This window comes from Orycteropus afer, unplaced genomic scaffold (genome assembly GCF_000298275.1).
Source record: "Orycteropus afer afer isolate SDZICR_OR568_19922 unplaced genomic scaffold, OryAfe1.0 scaffold00151, whole genome shotgun sequence".
NCBI lineage: Eukaryota > Metazoa > Chordata > Mammalia > Tubulidentata > Orycteropodidae > Orycteropus > Orycteropus afer.
Window position 1 is genome coordinate 4,345,823 of NW_006921738.1, and position 21,671 is coordinate 4,367,493.

Consider the following 21,671-nt stretch of genomic DNA (forward strand, 5'->3'; position numbering starts at 1 on the left):
ACACACACACACACACACACACACACGTGTGTGTATATACATATGTATATGTATATGTATTACACACACGCATATATATGTGTGTGTATACATATATATATACATATGTGTGTGTGTGTGTATATACACACACACAAAAAAAAAACTGTAGAAAATTCAGAAAAGCCCTAAAGCTACTCAATACATTGAACTCAAAATTAAGATGTAACTCAGAGGGAGAAATCCATGCTCAGAGAGTTCAAACATTTAATAAATAAATAACATAAATCCCATGAAAGCCCTTTAGAAAGTAGAGAAGAAGGGAACAGTTCTCAATTTCTTTCTAAATCCAGCATAATTCTGATACCAAAACCTGACAGTGATATTTCAAAAAGATTACAGACCAATCAAACATTTAATAAATAAATAATATAAATCTCATAAAAGCCCTTTGGAAAGTAGAGAAGTGGGAAACAGTTCTCAATTTCTTTATAAATCCAGCATCATCCTGATACCAAAACCTGACAGTGATATTTTTAAGACCTCAGACCAATAATTCTCATGAATGCAAGAAAATTCTTAAAGTATTAGCTAATCAAACCTAGCAACATATGGAAAGAATACAAAAAACAGAACCAAGGGGAATGTATCCCAGGAAAACAAGATTGGTTTAATATTTGAAAATTGACCAATGTTACTCACCATATTAACAGAATAAAGAAAAACTATTTTCTCATATCAACAGATACAGAAAAAGTGGTTGATAAAAATCATTATCAAGTCATGATTTTAAAAAAAAAAGTAGGTATAAGAGACTGTCCTTAATCTCACAATCTCATAAAGGGAATTTAGGAAAAGCCTAAAGCTAACCTCATACTTAATGATGAAATGATTACTGTTCCCCCCAATAACACTGGGAATAATGCAAGATGTCTTCTATTACTATTTGTATTTAAAATTTTACTGGAGGTGCCTGCCCTGAGTAAGCCAAGAAAAAGACATAAAAGCTTACAGATTGTAAAGGAGAAGTAAAACTGTCTTTAATTCATAAATAACATGATATAGGTATGACATTAATGTTGAAGAGAGTAGATGACACAAGTCTTATAAAAACAGTTTTTCTGTTCTTTCTAGTGACATTAACTTTATATTATCATGGCTTTATTTTTAATTCACATTAACATCAGCAGTTTATAGACAATGTAAACATTTAATAAATCACTAAGTACTGTCATACAAAATTAAAATCTTAAGGAAATTACTACTTAGTTTACAATCTTCCCTCTTAAATTATAAGCAAAATAGGTTAGCTTACATTTCTTTCTCTATTTCAAGCTGTTTAGTCAATTCTGTGGCTTTGAGCTCTAAATCTGTACTCAGCTGTCTTTGGTCTTGTAGATCCTGCAATGCTTGCTCCTTGCTTGCTTTAACTTCAACAGTATCAGCTTCTAGTTTCTATGGAAGAAATATATTATAGCAGCCTTTTAATGTTAGTAATATCTATCTATTACTAAACACCATAGTATTTTCATTTATATATAAATTAGTGCTGATAACACAAAAATAGCCATAAAATATTTGTTACAATAATAAAAAAAAAAAAATCTGAAACCATTACTGAGTAACAGGGCTATTTACCTTGCAATAATCTGAGGATTTAGAATTAAGATTTTATACAGTATAGAGAGTCACTGAATGTTTACTTTATAAAAGTTAACTCTGAATAACAATAAATTTAAAATAAAAAGAAAATGCAAAACAAGCATAAATATGAGTAGTGTTCTAGTTAGGTGCTATTCAGTTGATTCAGACTCATAGTGACACTACGTATAAGACAATGAAACACTGTCTGGTTCTGTGCCAGCCTCACAATTGTTCCCATGCTTGAGCCAATCATCTCAACCACTGTGTCAATCCATCTCATTAAGGATCTTCCCCTTTTTCGCTAACCCTCTACTTTATCAAACATGGTATCCTTCTTCAGGGATTGGTTCATTCTGACAACATGACCAAAGTATGAGAGAACAAGTCTGGCAATTCTTCCTCCTAAGGAGCATTTCTGAAGCTCTGGTAGCATAGTGCCTAAGGCACTTGACTGCTAACCAGAAGGCTGCCGGTTCAAACCGACCAGCCATTCCTCAGAAGGAAGGCTGGGCAATCTACTTCTGTAGTGATACTGCCTCGGAAACCTAAGGAGGGTTGGCTATGAGTTGGGTCCGACTCGATGGCACATAACAACAACAACAAGGAGCATTACGGCTATACTTCCTCCAAGACATATTTGTTCATTCTTCAGCAGTCCATGATACATTCAATGTTCTTCACCAATACCACAATTCAAATTCCTCTTCAGTCTTCCTTATTCATTGTCTAGCTTTCACATGCATATGAGCATATTGAAAATACCATGGCTTGGGTAAGGCACATCTTAGGTTTCAAAGGGATATTTTTGCTCTCTTATAATTTAAAGAGGTCTTTTGTAATAGATTTGCCCAATGCAATACGTCATTTAATTTCTTGACTGCTGCTTCCATGGACATTGACTGTGGATGCAAGTAAAATGAAATCTTTAACAACTTCATTCTTTTCTCCATTCATCATGATGTTGCTTACTGGTCCAGTTGTGAGGACATTTATTTTCTTTATGTTGAGGTGTAATTCAAATTGAAGGCTGTAATCTTTGCCCTTCATCAGTAAGTGCTTTCACCAAATGAGGTTGTGTCATCTGCGTATCACAGGTTTTTGGTAAGTCTTCCTCCAATCATGATGCCACATTCTTCTTTATATAGTCCACCTTCCCAGGATATTTGCGCAACATATAGATTCAAGAGGTGTGGTGAAAGGATACAACCCAGACTCAAACCTTTCCTGATTTTAAACCATGCAGTATCCTCTTGTTCTGAATGACTGCCTATTAGTCTACACACAGGTTCCTCACGAGCACAATTAAATGTTCTGGAATTCCCATTCTGCATGATGTTATTCATAATTTGTCATGATCAACACAGTCAATTGCTTTTTCATAGTCAACAAAAATTATTAACTCAAGTACAAAACTCATTAACAGGTTCATATATATATATATGCTCACCTAAAATATATTATTCTTGATGGTCATATTTAATAACTCATTGATATAATTATACAAATTCAAAACGAGAATGGAGTTGTCATGTGGTCTTTCTTATTAACACACACACACAATACATATCCTCTATTTTTCACATACATAACATGCACCTTTTATGCTTGTTTGTCAACTGCTCCCTCCTGTCTAATATTTTCATAAGCACTGCTATGCTAATTTTTTCACATATTATTGTAAAAAATAATTAGCATAGTGCATTTTCAAAATACCTCCCAGAATGAAGGAGCACTTGCAAACTATATGTATGTATATATATATATATGTATGTATATATGTTTTTAATTATAATTTGAGAAATGTTTAACTCAAGTTGATAATTAAACTTTATTATTTTTATTCTCTCTACTACCAAACACATTATTTGTTAATAAACTTTCAAATGATAAGAGTTCCAATTTAAAGGTTCGTGGTTAAATCCTTCTCTGATATGTCTACTCAACATTTAAACTCTTTAGTAAATCAACTCTTTCACTTCTAAAAAAAAAAAAAAAAAAAAAAAACCTCACTGCTGTTGAGTCAAATCCAACTCATAGCGAGCCCTCTTTCTGAAGCGGCATCACTTCAGAAGTGGATTGCCCAACCTTCCTTCCAAGGAGTGGCTGGTAGATTTGAACCGCTAGCCTTCTGATTAGCAGTCAAATGCCTCAGGCTCCTTTCACTATCTACTTCCGTAGTGATACTGCCTCGGAAACCCAAGGAGGGGTCGCCACGAGTCGGGTCCGACTCAACGGCACATAACAACAACATGTTAAATTAGATGTTATGGTAGCCTAAATTTATTATTTAATGAGAAATAAACTCCAAAGGTTATAAATGTAAAGTTTAGAAAATAAATGGTATACCATATCTAAAATAATATACTCCTATACTATAAGGAGACAAGGAGATTGAAGAATGAAGAAACAGAAGACACTTTGTAACACTAACATGATAAGTTCTTTGCAATTATTGAGTAGATCCCTGGCTGGCTATCTCTTTGAAATAGTTAAACAATAAAATGGAATCTATATATATGCTGTGATTTGTTAAAGCCACCCATAAATGAAGAAATAAAAAGTAAAAATGGAATTCAAAAATAAGACATAAAAAATTACAAGTAATTAAATTTTATACAATTGCAACCTTTCTTTCTTAATTAAAAATCATTGATTCCATCTAGGTCGTCAGTTTTCATTAGTATAGCAGTAGAAAATTTGGCTACATTCAATTTATTTTATACAAACCTTAATTTGACCTTCCAGCTCTTCAGTTTTCTGTTCTAAGGAAAGATTTTTCTCTTTATATTCTTTAAGTTGGCTTTCCAGCTGATTGCAGTGTTCTTGCTTGTCCTGCAACCTTATAGTTACCTGATCCAATTGTGTAGTGATCTTATTTAACTCCTATAGAAAAGTACAATTGAAAAAATTTTGGTAAGATTTAATTTATTGTAGTATCCACATGTTCAATCAAAATAAAATTGAAAATTCTAATTTTACCTAAGAAACTATTTGGGTTAAGATCTCAGATAAGTCACAGGATATCATAGAGGCTATATTTATGTGTCCATATAAAACAAAGATGAGCCCTTTGTTACATGCTCAGCTGCTAACCAAAAGGTTGGCGGTTCAAACTTACCAGCTGTTCCACAGGAAAACCTGGAGATCTTCTCTCATAAACATTACAGCCTAGGAAACCCTATGGGGGATATTCTACTCTGTCATAAGGGTCGCTATGAGTTGGAATTGACTAGACAGCACGCAACAACAACAACATAAAATAAAGGACCTGAACTGAAACCTTGCATAGTTTATATGCAAAACAGCTTAATAATTTTCAATACTTTTCTAAGAAAAGTTATTTTACGAGCCAAAATATACAATTATTAAGTAGATGAATAGTAAAATAACACTTTTATATCATAATGTTTTCAATTTTCAGGACATCATTTTAAAAATAATATTTACAAACAATATTCCAGTCATCTATGACACTTGTTCAATTCATTTGGAATATCCAGGTATACAGAAATAACAAAATATAAGTTACTAGTATATCTACTAGGAGCTCTGGTAGCATAGTGCCTAAGGCACTTGACTGCTAACCAGAAGGCTGGCAGTTCAAACCCACTAGCCACTCCTCAGAAGGAAGGTTGGGCAATCTACTTCCTTAGTGACTCTGCCTCAGAAACCCAAAGAGGAGTCGCTATGAGTCATGTCTGACTTGATGGCACATAACAAGTACATCTACAACCCAGATAACCCCTGTTAATGTTTTGATAATTTTCCTTCTACATGTTAGTTTACATGTTTTTTTCTTTGATCTTTTAAAATAAAAACAGGACCACACTTTACATAGTTTTATTGTAGTATCTATTACTTTTAAGTGTCATGAAACTTTGACATTTTGTGTATCAGTACAGACGCTCTGGGCACAGAGGTTAAAGCATTTGGCTGCTAACAAAAAGGTCAGTGGTTAGAACCCACCAGCCATGCTGCAAGAGAAAGATGAGGCAGTCTGCTTCCGTGAACATTTATAGCCCTGAAAACTCTATGGGGAAGTTCTACTCTGTCCTATACAGTGGCTATGAGTTGGAAACAATCCAATGGCAGCAGTATTTTATATCATCGTTATACTTGATTGCATAAAATTCTATTCCATGGCTATAGTTCATTTTTTTAAGCCAAATCTCCTATTTTACAGGCATAGATTGCTACTAAATTTTATGTACTTATTAGCAGAAGTATAAGTAACATTCTTAAAGCTATGAATAGTCCTTTATGATAGAAGACAGAGAATGGGATGAAGAATATAAAAAATTCTAAGGTTTTAGAGATACATTGCCAAATAGTCTTTCCATCAAAAGGCTGAACTAATTTAAACTACCACTAGCAATGTATAGAAGTAATTTATTCCTCCACATGCTCTCCAACCCTCTCTAAACTGTCCAAGGAAAATGTATCCCATTATTGTTTTAATTTGCAATTCATCTTAATCAACTTGAACATTTCCTAATATAGTTTTGATCATTTGCATTTCTTGTAAGGTTACTTTTTAAAAAATATCAAGGAAATTAACCCTTCATCAGACATACTTCAGAAAATATTTTATCCTTTTGCTATGTGTCAGAATTTTGTTAATGTTTTAATGTTAATTTTGTTTAAATTTTAAACATTGATTCGGTTTTATTATAATTTCTTTTTAAGGTTTCTGACTCTGATCTCATACTTAGAAAATACTTTACAGATGTATTTAGCAACATATATATTGTGACTCCACGTGAACACAAGGAAATTAGAATTGGGGCTAAAGATAAGCATAGAAAATATTTTTTTTTCCTTTTTTTAGATCAATAGTTTATTACACTGCTATATTTTATACATTTCATAGAAAGTTAAGTCAAATACACCATTTAGTGCTCATATATACTGCAAATTTGTGACACTATCTTTATGGTTTGCATCCAAACATGAAGTGTGTAAAAACAAGAGTTCAGTGACAACTAATCTAATGATTCTCTGATGTTCATTCATCCACTTCTAAAAATATTCTAGTTTCTATGTGTTTCAAATTCTCAAGTTTAAGTAAACAGAAGTAGAAAAGCAAGATTTGTACATGTCTGTCAGACTCATCTGTGTCACAGACTACTTAAAAATGTTACTTTATTTAATAGTAGTATCAGCTCTCTAAAAATGTATTTCTAGCTTTTCAAGTCATAAATTAATATAGTTTTCTTTTATTAACTTGATATACTTCTGGATTGCTACAAAAAATTAAGTAAATAACTACTATCAATTCTTACATAATAAATACATTTTTTAAAATTTCTACCTGGTAAAAGGTAAAAAAAATTTCCCAACATTTTGACCTTGTCCATAAAACTTGAAGCTTTTATTCTATCAGAACGTTGAGGAAATGTCTATATTTCATCAGCCCCTTATTTACTCCTACCTCTGAAGAAAGGAGAGTAACTCTTATATTTGGGATGGAGTACATAGTGCTCTTTTTCCTACTTCCATATGTACACATATCTGGGTCATGGCCCAGCCTACCTACTAAAAACAGGTGTGGAGGTCTCTCTCTCTTTCACAATCACTGGCAAGTGATGGGATGAGGCAACAATTAGGAGTAAATGTTTTCCACATCAAGGTCTAGGCTAGGGAAGAAATACAATATTAGGAAGCCCAAACACAGTTGCTTTTTTAAGTTAACACACACCGGTTGAAACTGATATTATTAATTAACATCTATTCAATTCTTGCATCCGTCACTGCAGTACAGTGTATTCCTTAATGTGGCTCTTCTAGCCATGGTCCTCCATTTTGTGATATATTGTAAATGCTAGCCTCTATGACTATGGTTATGGTCCCATTTGAGGTGAGCTGTCTGTTGTATTGATGAAGCAGGATTAGGGTGTGATGCATCTTGAGTTCCACTTGCCAGAAGGTGTGACTCAAGGCACCACCCTTAGGGTATATATGTGAATGTTCTCACAATGTTTGCTCCCTTGCTCTGTATCCTGCACCTGGTTCATCAACATCTCACCCATGGTTCTTGGGACTGGAGACAGCAATTTGGGTTTGTCATCCCCTGCAATGACGTGAGCGAAGTGAATGGTCCAGACTAACACATGACCCAATGATTTGGCACTTGACAGCCTCCACCACCATGTGAGCCATTTCCTTAACAGTTTTCAAGTTCTGTGAAACATTATAGCAAAATATGGAAACCTATGATGGGAAGGAGAGTACGGCGGGGAGGAGGAGGAGTTGATACTAGAGATGATGGAATGGTACAGCAGTTTGGAAAAGTTAGACATTTGGGACATCTCTTCCTCATAGGAACCATCCTTGTGCTGATCCCTCTAAAAGAAAATATTCTAGCAGTTACTCAATTAGTTCTGTACTAAGTAAGGAATTAAGGAACATAAGCAAGTCTACCATAAGATTCCATAAAACTGGGTATCAGGTTTACACATTTGCAATTAATTTATCTACTGAAGCACTAGGTTATGGTATGGAATTCTGTCAGGTCTCCCTACCTGCTGTTTATCTTGTAATGCATTTTGGGCTGTATCCAAATGATTCTGAAGATCTGCTCTTTGAGCAGTTTTTGCTGCTTCTGCTGATAGCAATAATTCAGTTTTGGCTTTAATCTGTAACAAAATAGACAAGTTATTTAAATAATATTTAGTTCTTGATTTCCTTTTACCTGAACACACAATGTTTTTATTATTCAATTATTAAAAGATTAAGTTCTTTGGCAAAAACATAAAGATTTAGACAATGAAAAACATGTATGTGAAAATTCCCAAAACAAGAATGCATACGGGAGAAGACTCCTCATCATTTTTGGGTAAATGATGAAAAGATGTTCCTATATGGCATGGAAACATTGGATTACCCTTTTGGTAAGAAAAGAAGGTACACCTTTTTAATAAAAAATACCACTGCATTTTTCAGAAGTAGACATCTTAAGTTTGCCTACTGTTACGATAAATAGCTGTACTAATGATGACTTCAAATAATCAAGATGATTTTATGAGCAAGATATTGAACGACAAGGAAGTATCAAGGGAAGATAGAAGGAATACAGTCACTGTACCAAAAGAATTAGTTGATGCTCAACCATTTCAGGAGGCAGCATATAATCAAGAGCTAATGGTACTGAAGGAAGAAGTCTAAGCTGTACTGAAGGCATTGGTGAAAAATAAGGCTCTAGGAATTGATGTAATATCACCTGAAATGTTTCAATAAAGAGATACAACACGGGAAGTGCTCACTCATCTATGCCAAGAAATGTGGAAGACAGCTACCTGGCCAAATGACTGGAGAAGATTCATATTTATTCCTATTTCAAAGAAAAATAATCCAATGGAATGTGGAAATTATTAAATATCATTAATATCACACACAAGTAAAATTTTGCTGAAGATAATTCAAAACAACAGGCTGCAGCAATATATTGACAGGGAATTACCAGAAATTGAAGCCAGATTTAGAACAAAACGTAGAAGGAGGGATAACATTCCTGATGTCAGATGGCTAAAAGCAGAATTGAAAGTCAGATTGGCTGAAAATAACAGAGAGATCTTTGACTATGTTTCATTGACTACGCAAAGGCATTCAACTCTGTGGATCATAACAAATTACAGGTAACACTCCGAAGAGTGGGAATTTCAGAACATTTGTACTCATCTGGAACCTGTACATAGAGCAAGAGGCAGTCGTTCCAATAGAACAAAGGGATGCTGTGTGATTTAAAACCAGAAAAGGTACGTGTCAAGGGCTGTAACCTTTCACCATACTTATTAATTCTGTATGCTGAGCAAATAATTGAGAACCTGAACTATATGAAGAAGAATGCAGCATCAGGACTGGAGGAAGACTCATTAACAACCTCCAGATGAGGATATGCAGATGACACAACCTTGCTTGATGAAGGTGAAGAAGACTTAAGGCACTTACTAATGAAGATCACAGACAGCCTTCAGTATGGATTTCACCTCAGAAAGAAAACAAAAGTCGTCACAACTGGACAACAAACAATATAATGATAAACAGAGAAAATATTCAAATTGTCAGGGATTTCATTTTACTTGGATCCAAGTATCAATGCCCATGGAAGCAAAAGTCAACAAATCAAACAAAGTATTGCACTGAGTAAATCTCGTGCAAAAGAATCTCTTTAAAGTATCAAAAACAAAGATGTCACTTTGAGGACTAAGGAGCTCTAGTAGCATAGTGCCTAAGGCAGTTAACTGCTAACCAGAATGCTGGCGGTTCAAACCCACCAGCCACTCCTCGGAAGGAAGGTTGGGCAATCTACTTCTATAGTGATACTGCCTTGGCAACCCAAGGAGGGATCGCTATGAGTTGGGGCGACTCCACAGCACATAACAACAACAACAACAACAATCCACTCAGTAGAATTTTCAATCAGCTCATATACATGTGAATGCTAGACAATCAATAAGGAAGACTAAGGCAGATTTGATGATTTGAAAAGAGGCAAAAAGGAAAGCCCAATAAACTGTCTAGATACTACATTTACCTAATTCTCATGGTCAGTATGTTAATATTAAGTGGTAAGGCAACCAAAAAAAAATGATGCTTTATTTATATAAACTCATATTAAAAACCATAATTCAATATTACCTGTATGTCAAGCTGGGAGACCTTCTCCTTACTTTCATTGAGTTGACTATTTAATTCATTGACACTGGTTTCGAGGGAAAGGACACGGTCTTGCGCAGCTCTAAGATGGGTCTTCTGCTCCTGCACCTGGTCATGCAAATTTTCCTGGGCTTGTTTGTGGCTTTCTGACTGATTCTTCAGCTTTTCTGTTAGCTGAGTTACCTATCATACAAACAAGACACTAATGAGGAAGTTCACAAATGACATAACATGAACTAAAAAGCCCAAATATAAGTACCATGAGTATATTAAACTGCTCTAAGATAGCAAAGTTCAGAAATTTTCAAATACAATTGATCATATCTTCTCCAAAATCAGTAAGCAGAGTATCTCAAAATCATAAGAAATAACTTGAAACTCAAAGATTTTATTATTATTAAAATAAACTTTACTGAGCTATTATTTCATGAAATAAAATGCACCCAATTTAACAGCACAATTTGAAGAGATTTGATAAGTATATATACACATTTAACTACCAACAGAATAAAAATATAGAACATTTCCAGTACTTTGAAGTTTCCTCAAGCCCCTTTGCAGTCAGCATCTCTCACCCATCTGCAACCAAAGACAACTGTGATATGACCGAATAATAAGAGTTCCTTATATATTCCATGTATTTTTGGATTTTCAAATATATGTAATGCAAGTATTTTCTCAAATTTGTGTCTTGCCTTTTATTTTAAAACAGTATCTTTTGAAGAGCCTACAGTTTCAATTTAGATGCAAGTCGTCATCTTGGCTTTCCTTTATAATTAGGCTTTTTCGTGTCCCACCTCAGAAATCTGTCTATCCTAAGGCCACAAAGATTTGCTCATGTTTTGTTGTAGTTGTTAAGCTTTAGAGTTTTAATTTTTATGTTTAGATTTATGATCCCTTTTGAGTTAATGTTTTTGTGTATTGTTTGAGGGGGGGAGTCAAAGTTCACTTATTTCCATATAGATATTCAGCTGTTCTAACAATATTTCTTTAAAAAACTATCTTTCATGATTAAGTTACCTTGGTATCTTTGTCAAAAAGTCAATTGACTATATGAGTGTTTTTATTCTGTTCCAGAGATCTAACATCTATCCATACACAAGACCATATCCTGGCCTTGATGACTGTAACTTTACAAAAAGTCCTTAAAAAGGTAACAGAAGTACTCCAATACTATTCTTTTTTAAAACATATTTGGCTATTCCAGATATTTTGTGTTATAATTTTGAAAACCAGATTTTCAATTTCTACACAAAAGCCTACTAGAATTTTGGAGACAAATGCCACTTGAACAATATTGAGTCTTCCAATCCATGAACATGATATGTTTATTTAGAATGCTTTTTCTCAGCACTATTATTTATCAGCATTTGGTATAAAGGTTTTCTACATCTTGCATTAAATTAATTCCTAAGTATGTTACACTGTCTGATACCATTGTAAATGCTATTTTTAATTTCATTTTCTAATTGCTTCCTAATATATATAAATATACTTTCTATATACTGACTTTTTATCCTACAACATTCCTAAATCTAAATTAATTCTGAAGAATTTTTCCTGTAGAATCCTTAGGTATGTAAACAATCTTGTCATCCATTGAACAAAGACCATTTTACTTTTTATATAAGTTTTTTCCTTAGATTGCTTGTAAGATTTTTCTATTTATTACTGATTTTTTTGCATTTTTATTATAATGTGTTTTGGTGTGGTTTTCTATAGCATATCTCCTTTGGAATTCAGCTTCTTGAATCTGTGGAGTTATTTATTTATTTATTTTTGTTGTTTAATTTTATTTAGTTATGTTGAAAACACACAGCAAAACATACATAAATTCAACCAGCACTACATGTCCAATTCAGTGAAAAAGGTTACATTGCAATTATTCTTATCCTCTTTTTTCTGAGTTGTTCCTCCCCCACTGACATAAGTCCACTGCCCCCAAAGGTTCTTATCTAATCTTTCAAGTTGCTGTTGTCACTTTGATTCCATGGAAAGAGCAAAATGCTCAAGGCAGACAGTTTTTACTCATTAAGCTAAATTATTATTTGGTTTTAAGAAAACATCAAGGGATAGTTTTGGTTTAAGGTTTAAAGATTATCTCAGGTTAAGAGTTCCATGGGTTCATCTAGCCTCCACGGCTCTAGAAACTTTAGAGTTCATGAGAAATTGAACTTCTGTCCTTCGTTTTCCCCCTTTGCATCAGGATTCTTCTATAGATTCTTTGATTAAAATCTTCAGAAACACTAGCCAGGCACCATCCAGTTCTTCTAGTCTATGGCAAAGGAAGCAGTTGTTCATGAAGGCAATTAATTACATATTCTGTGTCCTCCTCCTATTTCTGACTCTCCTTCCCCTTCTGTTGCCCAGGTGAAGACAGATCAACTGTCAGGCCTGCGAAGAGCACTTACAAGCTTTTAACACCACAGGAACTACACAATGAAGTAGAACAGAATAGAACTAATAGACTAGAAGCACCAAATATGGCAGGCCAATTAACTGGGATGTCCTATGAAACCATGACCCTAAGCCTCCAAACCAAGGAAACAAATCCTATGAGGTTTTTGCTTATATCTATATGCAATCTCAGCAGCTACTTTTGTCCCCCCTTGGCATTTTTGTAAATATGTCTATCACACAACTTTTGCCAGTTCATCTTTTTACAGGTGTACAAGTGTATTGCAATTGACAGTAATTGGCAATAATTGGCTGCGCAATCCCACCTTAGTCAATGTGATGTTTGCATCACCGTTAACTTCCACCTTTCCCCTTCTCTGCCCCTGGCAACTACTAACAGACTGTGGTCTCTATATATTTTCCTTTCTTTGTCTGAGGCCATACAATATTTGTCCTTACATGATTTGACTAACTTCACTCAGCATAATGTCTCTTCCAGCTCCATCCATATTCTACCATGTATCAAGACTTCATTTCTTCTATTGACTGAATAGTAGCCCACTGTATGTCTGTGCCACATTTTGCTTATCCATTCATCTGTTGATGGGTATTAGGTTGCTTTCACCTTTATATTATCGTTAATAGTGTTACAATGAATACTACTGGTGTACAAACACACTGCCATTGAGTCGGATCTGACTCATAGCGACTCCTCCTTGAGTTTCCAAGGCAGTTATCACTACAGAAGTAGATTGTCTAACCGTCCTTCCGAGGAGTGGCTGGTGGGATTGAAGTCTCTATTTAAGTCTCTGCTTTCAAATTTTTTGGATATGTACCTAAGTCAAATAGCTGGGTCATATGGTAGTTCTACTTTTAGTTTTTTCAGGAACCACCAGTTTTCCACAATGGCTGTACCTTGCTCATTCCCACCAGCAATAGATAAAGGTTCCAATTATCTCACTTTCTTACCAACACTTTTTGTTATTATTATTTTTTTTTAATCTTAGCCATCCTGTTGTTGTTGTTGTTATGTGCCATGGAGTCAGACCCGACTCATAGCGACCCCTCCTTGGGTTTCCCAGGCAGTATCACTATGGAAGTAGATTGCCCAACCTTCCTTCCGAGGAGTGGCTGGTGGGTTTGAACCACCAGCCTTCTGGTTAGCAGTCAAGTGCCTTAGCCACTATGCTACCAGAGCTCCCCTACTAGTAGCCAGCCATCCTACTGGGGGTGAAATGGTATCTCATTATGGTTTTGATTTGCCTGTCCCTGATGGCTAATGACTCTGAGTATCTTTTCATGTGTTTAGTGGTCATTGGAATGTCCTCTTTGGTTAAATGTCTGTTTAAGTCCTTTGCCCATTTTATGAACTGGTTATTTGACCTTTTGTTCTTAAGATGTTGAAATTTTATATATATATATATATATATATACTGGTTATTAGATGCTTATCAGATATATGGTTTTCAAAGACATTCTCCTCATTGGTAGGTTGTCTTTTCACTTTTCTGATAAAGTATTTTAATGAAAAAAAGTTTTTAATGTTTATGAGGTTGGATTTATTTATTTTATCTTTTGCTACATGCTTTTATTATATTAGGTAATCCATTGTAAAAGCTATGCCTGACAGCTTTGCCCCTGCATTTTAAGAATTTTATAATTTCAGTTTGCATTTTAAATTTCTTTTGGTATGTGGTGTGAGGTATGGATTCTATTTCATTTTTCTGCATGTGTTGTATATGTTTTTTATCAAATTTTATCATTTTTCAGCTATTATTTTCACAGATATGTTCTTCCTCCCCTCTTATGTGACGCTAGTTATGTACCCTAGTCTACACGATATTGTCCCATGGCCAGTGAAGCACAGATCATTTTCTTTTTTCAGCTTTCTTCTCTCTGTGCTTCTTTTTAGACAGTTTCAATTGCCTTGTTAATCACACTCACTGATTTTTTTTTTTTTTTTAACTTGCCTAATCTGCTATTAGGAGCTCTGATAGCATAATCCTTAAGGCATTTGACTGCTAACCAGAAGGCTGGCTGTTCAAAACCACCAGCCACTCCTCAAAAGGAAGATTGGGCATCTACTTCCATAGTGATACTGCCTCAGAAACCCAAGGAGGGGTGGCTATGAGTCAGATCTAACTTGACAGCAGTGGGTCTGGGTTAATCTGTTATTACCAAAAAAAAAAAAAAAAATCACTGTTGTTGAGTCAATCTGAGTCATAGAGACCGCTCATTGGGTTTCCAAGGTGGTATCACTATGGAAATAGATTGTCCAATCTTCTGTCCAAGGAGTGGCTGGTGGGTTTGAATCACCAGCCTTCTGGTTATCAGTCAACTGCCTTAGGCACTACACCACCAGAGCTCCCAATCTACTATTAAGCCTATCCAATGAAATTTTCTTTTCAGGTACATTTATTTTTTATATCTAGAAGTTCCATTTGATTCCTCTCTCTAATTTCCATTTCTTTCATTATTTATGTATTTTTTTCTTTATATTTCTGAGTATATTAATAAGAACCATTTTAAAGTAGTTGTCTGATGATTCTATCATCTCTCATTTCAAGATGTTTCTACTGAATAATTTCACTCCTAGTTTTGGCTCACATTTTTTCTGCTTCTTCACGTGTCTAGTAAATTTTGTTGTTTATTGTAATGGGTCTGGATTTTATTGTCTTCTTTTAAAGAATGATCAGTTTTGTTCCAGCAGGAAGTTAATATATGCTTTGAAGCTTGTTTTTAAGCTTTATTAGGTCAGGTATATAGTAATTTTTCCTCTAGGGCCAGTTCTGTTTTACTCTTAAGACATGACATTTCTGAGGTCTCCACTGAATGCTCCAAATGATCAACCAGGTTTTCTCCACTCTGACTGACTGGAACTTGAGTATCTCCCAATCCAGTGTGATCTCAAAAATTTTTTTCAGCCTACAGCTCCCCTCTAATTAATTATTCACTATCAGCACGTGTGGAATTCCACCTTAAAAACACAACACTTACCCAGCTAATGGTTCACATCGATCCCTATTCAATAGGTTTCTAGAGCTTTCTCTTTGCATTGTTCCCTCCTCTTTGGTATTCTGCCTTGAAAAGTCAAGATGCCTCCCTGACTTTTGATCTCTCACTCCTCAATTAGATGCGATCATTGTGTTTTGCTTGGCTTCCCCAGCCTACACTATCACTGTACACCATCTACACACAAAAGTCTAGAAAATGTCTCCATGTGACATGTTAGGATGGTGAAAAGGTTCCCCTTACTTCTCTCTCTTCTCCTGCACTACATGCTGCCCAATCTCTAAAAACAGTGGTTTTGTAAAATTTTTTCACTTCTCTAGTTGTTTTTTATGACAGGGCTAAACAGGTATCAATTACCAATTACAGGTACATGGTCAGAAGCAGAAATACATTATTTATTCTTTTAACAAAAATAAGACATGCATATGTTTCCTGATTCTTTCCTGATTATTGTCATGAGCAATGCCAAGTTGTATGCTACTTCAAATAAAAGCCAGCCTAAAGAATTCTTCATAAAAACGGTTAACCAAGGTTAACTTTGGAATTTGGGGAAATGTTTGGGTACATTCTAACCCTAAATGCATGCAAAATTAGTATTATTTTAAAACTTTCTCATTAAGGTAATTATAATTTTCTAATTGGACAATTCTCCCAAAAAAGCAACTGTTAATTCTTTTCAGTTTGAAAATGTATTCATCTAAATGTTTTAAGTTTTCTTAAACTATATATGAATGTTGGAACAATAGGCCAACTTATTAAAATTATTATTAGTTACATATTGTCCAAAATATAAGTAACCATGAAGTCTATATATTAATCAATACACAGTAACAACTAATATTTGACTTTGTTGTTGTTGTTGTTTTGTGCCATCGAGTCGGACCCAACTCATAGTGATCCCTCTTTGGGTTTCCCAGGCAGGATCACATGGAAGTAGATTGCCCAACCTTCCTTCCAAGGAGTGGCTGGTGGGTTTGAACCACCAGCCTTCTGGTTAGCAGTCAAATTCCTTAGGCACTACACTAAATAAATTTTATTATTCCTGTATTTTATTAACTATAAATAGTAAGTTCACATATTAATAATTTCTATTCTGATCAAATGAGGTAGAATAATTTATCCCTGGTCACACAGGTTATATGTTATATCCTGAGATATGAACTGCAGATTTCCTTAAATGAGATGATGATCATCAAAAACATAAAATATTTTAAAAATATGTACAGAGTTTTTGTTTAGGGTGATGAAAATTTTTGGAAATGAATAGTGGTGATGATTGCATGACATTGTGAATATAATTAATGCTACTGATTATACTTAAAAGTGGCTAAAAAGAAAAATTTTATGTTTCATGTGTTTTTTTCACCACAAAAAAAAACTTCTTTTAATAACTCTGATATATATTTAACTTAAAAAGTACTAAAAACAGCCAGAAGGAAGATTTATTTAAATAAAACATCTAGTCAGATTTAAATAAAAGTTAATTTTAGAAATTTAATACATTTATAAGCTTACTTGTTCCTGTAATGTATGGTTTTTCTCTTGCAACTGGTTAAGAACAGCAGTCTCTCCTTCACCAGCCTGAATTTTTGCATAAAGATCTTCTCTTTCTTTTTCTAGTAAGGAAATATTCTCTTTACTCTTCTGAAGTAAGGCTTCAAGATTCTGGATTTTTTGGTCTTTATCACCAATTTGACGTAGCACTTGTTCCAAATCATTCTAAAAAGAATGAAAAGGACTACCTTACAGATTGCAATCTTAAAAAGTTATTCCTCAAACTTGTAGTGATTGATAATAAATTTTATGAGTCAAACTCTAAATTATATTTTTAAACTAACTATTACATTTTAACATGGCAAATTCAATTACACCATTAGAAAGCATTATAAATAATATAAATCTACATTGTTGGTAACAAACTAAAATTTAACAACCAAAAAAAAAACCTTCAATTAACCACATTTTTTTTCCCTAACACTTTGACCTCACCTTCTACTACTTTCCTAATTTAATTCACTTCAGACACAGAGGACTCTCCACTATTCCATAATCATGCCAGGCACAAGCAAACTCCCAACCTTGGAGCCTTTGCAGTAATTGTCCCTTATGCCTGGAATGTCTACCCCCAATTAATTACATGGCTCATTCCTCTCCTTCCAATGTTCTTTTAAACGTCACCTTCTCAATCAGGCCTACCGTGACATTTAAAATTGCAACCTTTCCAAATACCCTTATCTTTATATTTTCTTCTTCCAATAGCACACTATTATCATCTAGCACACTAAATGATTTATTTACTTACTTTTCTTATTTATCTGTCTCCCTCTGCCTCCCATCTCCACTAGAAAGTATACTCCATGAAATGAGGATTTCTGTCTTACTCACTGATGTATCCATGATACCTGACATATATATTCTCCTCTCAAATATTTGTGGAATGAACAGAGAAATGAATGATAGTATTTTAATGCACCTACTTCACTACCCTCCTCTTTTACTTTATCAATGGCCTTAATATTACATAGAGCACAATGCAATAGCCCACATCTATAAAAATGCCCATAAACTTTTTGGAGCTATCTGACTCCACAGCCTTTGCCTCTACCCTAAACATTTTAAAAGAGCCTCTACCCAGAACAAGGCATTAATCAACCCCACTGTAAACCTTATAGCAGCCCTCATCACCTTGTTGAGAAAAAGTCAGAAAAACCTGGGGCCCTAAATGATTTGTAACAATATTGAAATATTTGAGGTCACTTCCAAGCGTACTTCTCATCCCTCTAAGCTTCAATGAAAAGCAATCTAAGCTCTCTGCTCTCATCCTCTGTTCCTGCTACTAATGACCCCTCTCTCCATATTCCACTAATCTTCCGGGAACACGGTTCCAGGCCTAAAGTTTTTCTAAGTCTTAATTGAAATCTAGTTTTCCTTATATAGATGCTGCCTCCCTCTCAACACTCTCTAGTCAGAAACATCATTGCTCTGGGCTAGCAGGAAAGATCAACCTTTTTCTGATTGTTCACTGCCATTACTCTCCCCCTCATGTAAAAGTGTCTTGCTGCTTTGGGAAGTATGACACTCACTCTATCCTCTACTTTTTATTGCTATCATCTATCTAAGTTCCTATCTCTTTTACTGAGGACTTGAGACCTGATTTAATCTTTCTCTCAATCTGAATTTCTGTCAATTTCCTGGAAGATTCAAAATACATTCAAAATTAAAAGCATAGTGTCATCATCCACATTATCTTAATTACTGGAACTCCACTCATTGTACATTTTAATCATTTGCTTATAGGACCTTGTAACAAGTCACCTGAAACTGTTCCTACTGAAAAATTTCAACTAATCTACTCTGACCACAACTTCCTGACCATCTAGCTCTTTCATGACCCCATTTCTGCTTTTCAATGTTAAAGAGGCCTCAATTATTCTTTTAGCTGTAAGTTACACTTTAAGTTCCACCAAATCCTAACAGTTTAGTACTAACCTCACTGACTGTGTCCTTATAACTTCTACATGGAGTATATACACCTATCACCATCTTTTGCACCCCAAAACAGCTACCATCCTTTGTAACTCAGATTGTCACTTCTAAGTACTTTTCCATGACTGCTCTTTCCCACATTCTGTCTGGGCTACATAACTGTCCTCTATGCTACCATAATAATTTTATATACATATACACATCTAAAACTATACTCATTTTATCTCTTTCATGTTTTTAGGACTTCTCATGTTTCTACAATGAGTAATTTTCAGTAGTCTCTCTCCCATCTTTTTCTTACTCCTGCCCAGGGAATGAAAAGTTAATTGGATGGAAAGTTTGGAATAAGGAATTAGGCATGTTCCACTTAGTCTTTGGTTCTCCCTTCCGTGTGAGAGAGAACTTGCCTACAGGAAGGGGGAAAGGATGTCATTTTCCAATTTTTCCTGTGGCTGGATGGATAAATTTAATTTTAGAGTCCAGTAAAAGAAAGTGACCTTAGCTGAACATCTATGCCAAATTCTCCATCCTAGCATTAATACCCAATTCTTTATAGTAAAATCCTATATGCAATTATCTGTATTCACTCTGCCCAACTTTGTGTTTTCCCGTTTTCTCTTGAACTCTTTCCAATGAGATTTTCCTACTACCATCTCTACACAAACTGTTCCTATTAAATAGTTTCATTTTTGTTAGAAAGGCTAATAATTCAACTAATCTTTACCTGAGCTTCTCGAAGTTTTGCTGTAGTGCTTTGTTGAAGAGCTTGTTGTTCTTGATGTTGTTGCTTTGTTTTATCTAACTGATGTTGCAATTCTGTGGAACTTGTTACTTTTTCCTTCAACTTAAAAAAATGGAGACCTTACGTGGACAACTTAAAGGCACAATGCTATCATATACAAATATCTAGCATTATTTTACATCCCACAATTCTCAAGTCTGTACAGAAAACTAAATTGAGCCAATACAGAAGACCAACTTTGAAAAGCAGTATCTCAATACTATTAGAATCGAAATCCCATGATGAAGAAACTATTCTCTAAAAATAGACCCCCATTCTGAGAACTTTTTTCCAGGATGACATTTACTTTACTATTGTTTTCTGTATACTAATATTCTCAAGGAATTACCTACATAAAAATTATTTTTATCAATAATCTAAACCACGATATTAGTATTTTTTTTTTTTTTTCCAAAACAATCTTAATTATAATTTATTGAAAAAGGATAGGACTCTCTACCACATCTAAGACTTTGGATCTAAAAGAACATCTATTGCTGAAGAGATTTTAGTTCTAAATGTGAGTTAAATCTAATAAAACACAAAAGGCAATAAGTCTGACTTTAACCATATTTGAGGTACTATTTTTTGTAATCTCAATTTTAATTAAGATAGCATTTTATTTACAAAAATGAAAACCCTTAAATGAAAACTCAAAAGCCTGTACCACCTACATGACATCAGTGATTTTCACCAATTGCTCATGTTTACTGTTTCATTAATGAGTGATCCTTCCTAAGTAGATTCACCCTCAGAATTTTTCTTGTCTGAAGGTGAAAGGATGTTCTTCTTTGTACATTTGTATTTGAGAACTTTAGAAAACATAATCATAAAAAAATGACTTAATGAGATTATTAAGTAGAATGTTTTTATTGGGGACAAAAAAATGTTGCAATTTAAAGTTAAAAAAATAAATGTTCAATTAACCTCTTGAAAAGACTGATGAACCTTAACAATATTTAAAATGTCTTGTCTATCAATAAATTTGCTAATATAAACACATTTGAAATGCTACTTTACCTGTTCTTCTAAACGAGAAAGTTTGAGTTGTAGATCAGCCACTTGTTGTTCTTTATCCATGAGTTTTTCACTTGAAAGCTGTCTCTGCTCCTTCAGCCTACCATGAGCTTCCCCTAATTGGCGCTCCGTCTCCAAAAGTTTGCTGTGTAACTTTAAAAAAGAAAAAAAAAAAGTATAACATGTATTTAAACACATATGCCACTACCATGACTGCCACGAGCTACTTTCCAAACAGTCTTTTATTTTTCACCACTGTATGTGTAATATCTTAATTGTCACCATTCTTTTTTTTTTTTTTTTTTATTAGGATTTGGGTGAAGATTTACAGAGCAAACCCACTCTTCATACAGCAGTTCACATACACTTTGTCTCACGTCATCGACCAAAATTTACAATGCAGCAGCTCCCCTCCCACTTCCCCCCCACAGCCACCTCCTCCCAGTGTCCATCCCTCCACACTCCCCGAGAGGCCCACCGTCCGCCAACCCCGTACATGATCCTGGATACACTCTCCATCTAGACACACACAATTGTTTAGCTTGTTCACCCATCTATCCGTCCCCACACCCATGTTTGCCTTCATCAACAACTCAGCATTGCATTTACATTCTTTTAAGAACCTACCTTGTTGTTAGTTGCCATCAAGTGGGCTCTGATTCAGAGCAACCCTATGCACAGCAGAACAAAACACTGCCCG

The 21,671-nt window shown here is 34.5% G+C and overlaps 1 protein-coding gene across 1 annotated transcript in view; it reads right to left on the minus strand.

The window, feature by feature from the left end:
• Positions 1 to 21,671, minus strand: part of EEA1 (early endosome antigen 1) — a 204,052-nt gene that overhangs the window by 62,221 nt on the left and 120,160 nt on the right. The window contains exons 12-18 of the mRNA XM_042781687.1: positions 20,975 to 21,124; positions 19,898 to 20,017; positions 17,203 to 17,406; positions 10,261 to 10,461; positions 8,145 to 8,258; positions 4,351 to 4,506; positions 1,295 to 1,434 (exon numbers count right to left, since the gene is read on the minus strand). Of these exons, the coding sequence (XP_042637621.1) occupies positions 1,295 to 1,434; positions 4,351 to 4,506; positions 8,145 to 8,258; positions 10,261 to 10,461; positions 17,203 to 17,406; positions 19,898 to 20,017; positions 20,975 to 21,124 (1,085 nt within the window). The remainder of the gene's footprint in view (positions 1 to 1,294; positions 1,435 to 4,350; positions 4,507 to 8,144; positions 8,259 to 10,260; positions 10,462 to 17,202; positions 17,407 to 19,897; positions 20,018 to 20,974; positions 21,125 to 21,671) is intronic.